This window comes from Mus pahari, chromosome 2, assembly GCF_900095145.1.
Source record: "Mus pahari chromosome 2, PAHARI_EIJ_v1.1, whole genome shotgun sequence".
Classification (NCBI taxonomy): domain Eukaryota; kingdom Metazoa; phylum Chordata; class Mammalia; order Rodentia; family Muridae; genus Mus; species Mus pahari.
This window is the reverse complement of record NC_034591.1, coordinates 106,951,626-106,954,205: the sequence shown is the minus strand read 5'-3', so window position 1 is coordinate 106,954,205 and position 2,580 is coordinate 106,951,626. Positions and strand designations below refer to the sequence as shown.

Sequence of the window (2,580 nt, the reverse complement as noted above, 5' to 3'; positions counted from 1 at the left end):
CATCGAAAATACCCAACTATTACATGTGTGACAACCAAGATGATACAAATCAAAACCACATTAGGCATTGCCCATTTAAATGGACATAAGAGGTAATAAGAAAGGAAATATTTTTAAAATGTATGGAATCTTATTGGGGATCAAAACTTATACCAGATAAAGATTCACAATTGAAAAGTTAAGCTATCCAAAGTTGGGGAGTTAGAAAATATGTAAGAGTAGGGAATGATTCTCAATGGTGTGAGAGAGCTGAAATTCTATTCAGTTGAGGATAAACTGGGATGCATCTGTACACATTCAGGTTAATGTTCCTTTTCTGGATGTAGAAGGCAATATATAACAAACGAGTTTCTTGCTTTCTCTTTAGACAGCTACTACATGCTTCTCCTCAGCATAATATGAATAAAGACAATACACTGTACTGTAGTGTTTACATCAGAAATGTCTTCTTCTCTGAGATAGGCATTGGGATCTCAGCCAACAGCTGCCTTCTACTCTTCCACACCTTCATGTTCATTCGTGGGCACAGGGCCAGACTCACGGACTTGCCCATTGGCTTTGTGGCCTTAATACACCTAGTAATGCTGCTACTTGCAGCATATATAACAGAAGACTATTTTATGTCTTCAGGAGGATGGGATATCATCACATGTAAACTAGTCATTTTCTTGCACAGGTTTTTCAGGAGCCTCTCTGCTTGTGCCACTTGCCTCTTGAGTGTCTTCCAGGCCATTATCCTCTGCCCTCAAAGCTCTCACTTAGCAAAGTTCAAACACAATTCCCCACATCAGCTCTCATATTTCTTTATTTTTCTGAGTATCTTCTATACATCTATCAGCAGCCATATTTTAATAGCAGCTATTGCCACACGAAATGTCACCTTTGTTAATCTTATATATATCACAAATTCTTGTTATTTTCTACCCCTGAGTTCATCAATACAACACACCTTTTCCACACTGTTGGCTTTCAGGAATTTCTTCATTATTGGTCTCATGGGCCTCTCGACTTGCTACATGGCAACTCTTTTATGCAGGCATAAGACTCGGGCCCGGCGCCTTCAGAACTCAAACCTTTCTCCAAAAGCAACTCCAGAGCAACGAGCCCTCCGGACCATTCTAATGCTTATGAGCTTCTTTCTGGTGATGGCAACTTTTGACAGTATCATCTCCTACTCAAGAACTATATTACAGGGAAATCCATTGCCCTATTGTGTCCAGATTCTTGTAGCTCATAGCTATGCTGCTGTCAGTCCTCTTCTGGTTCTCAGTAATGAAAAACGTATAACTAACCTGTTGATATCCATGTATGAGAGGGTAGTAGTTTGATTTTCTGTGAGGGTAAGTTTTCTCATGATGAGCCAACATTTGGCACCAGATCTGTAAGTATTGGCATAATGTGCGTGGTTTGAGGTTAAGTGAAAATGTGGATTTGAGTCTTTTCTATTTAACTCATGCAGTTTTCTATAACTGTAGGTATGGAAGATTTGTTTAAAAAAACAAACACACACACTGAATGATTACAAATGTTTTCCCTTAACTCTCTTCTGAGAAAATCTGAAAGGTGATCTGCCTGTCACAGCCTGAAGGACTTTCATGTCTTTAAATCTGTGTGGTTAAAGACAATACCTTAATTTCCCCTTTATGTATTTTTTAAAATTAGGTAAACACTTAGTATATGTAATGACATGATACTGAAAACACACACACATATGTGTCCATACATATATCAATTTTATTCAAGAGTTAAAATACATATATATGTGAAAATGTGCTTAATAAATTTTCAACATTTTAAGGTACAAAAATGCTAAGAGCAAAGACTTTCTGGATATAGGAAAACAATTATTTCCTCTACATGAGTGAACTACTATACAGTATTCAGAATCTAGGCTATTCTGGAACATGAACTAATGGAAATGAGCTCTGAATCTACTCTGCAAAGTGAAAATTCTGTCACACAGGAGCAGATATTGTATGAATCTACATATAGAGGGTAAGACTCAGAGGACCCAACATGAATGAAACCCAGCACTGTGTTCTAGGTATTCAAGAAATTGACATTGTGCAAATTTTTCTGATGAAGTTGGAGTTTCAATTCAAGAATGGAGTGCTGTAGACATGTGCACACTAATTGGACAATAATTTGAACGTCCTCTCCAACACCACTTATGTCCATGATATTCAGAATGGGAAATGTGTGTCTCACGTGTATTTTCTCATGATGAAAATTTATTCAGGTACTTTAGCCTTGATGCAGAAAATGATTAAATATGTAAAGATTATAGAAGTAGCAAACTGCAATTTCTCAACAGTTTAAAAGCTTATAATGAATTTATCCCACGCAGTGGGTTGACCATCATTCCCGATGCTCTATCTCTTATCCTCTGTTTTTCCCTGAAGGATACAAGCTCTTTAGTTAATCAGCCTTCTTAGGGAGGCCCACCTTGGAATAGTTTCATATCTGGTGTAGAAATACAGTTCTGACCTTCTTGATGAGGTGTTTTATATGCAGTTCAAATTCCAAGTGAAAGTTAATAAAAAATCAAATATTACCTAGCATGAAAGCAACTAATCTTAA

General features: G+C 37.1%; 1 protein-coding gene across 1 annotated transcript; it reads left to right on the top strand.

Annotated features, from left to right (window-relative positions):
* Positions 1-380: 380 nt before the first annotated feature.
* Positions 381-1,328, top strand: LOC110317371 (vomeronasal type-1 receptor 52). The gene has a single exon (XM_021191826.1). The coding sequence runs from the start codon at positions 399-401 to the stop codon at positions 1,326-1,328; it is 930 nt and encodes a 309-aa protein (XP_021047485.1). The 5' UTR covers positions 381-398.
* The last annotated feature ends 1,252 nt before the right edge of the window (positions 1,329-2,580 follow it).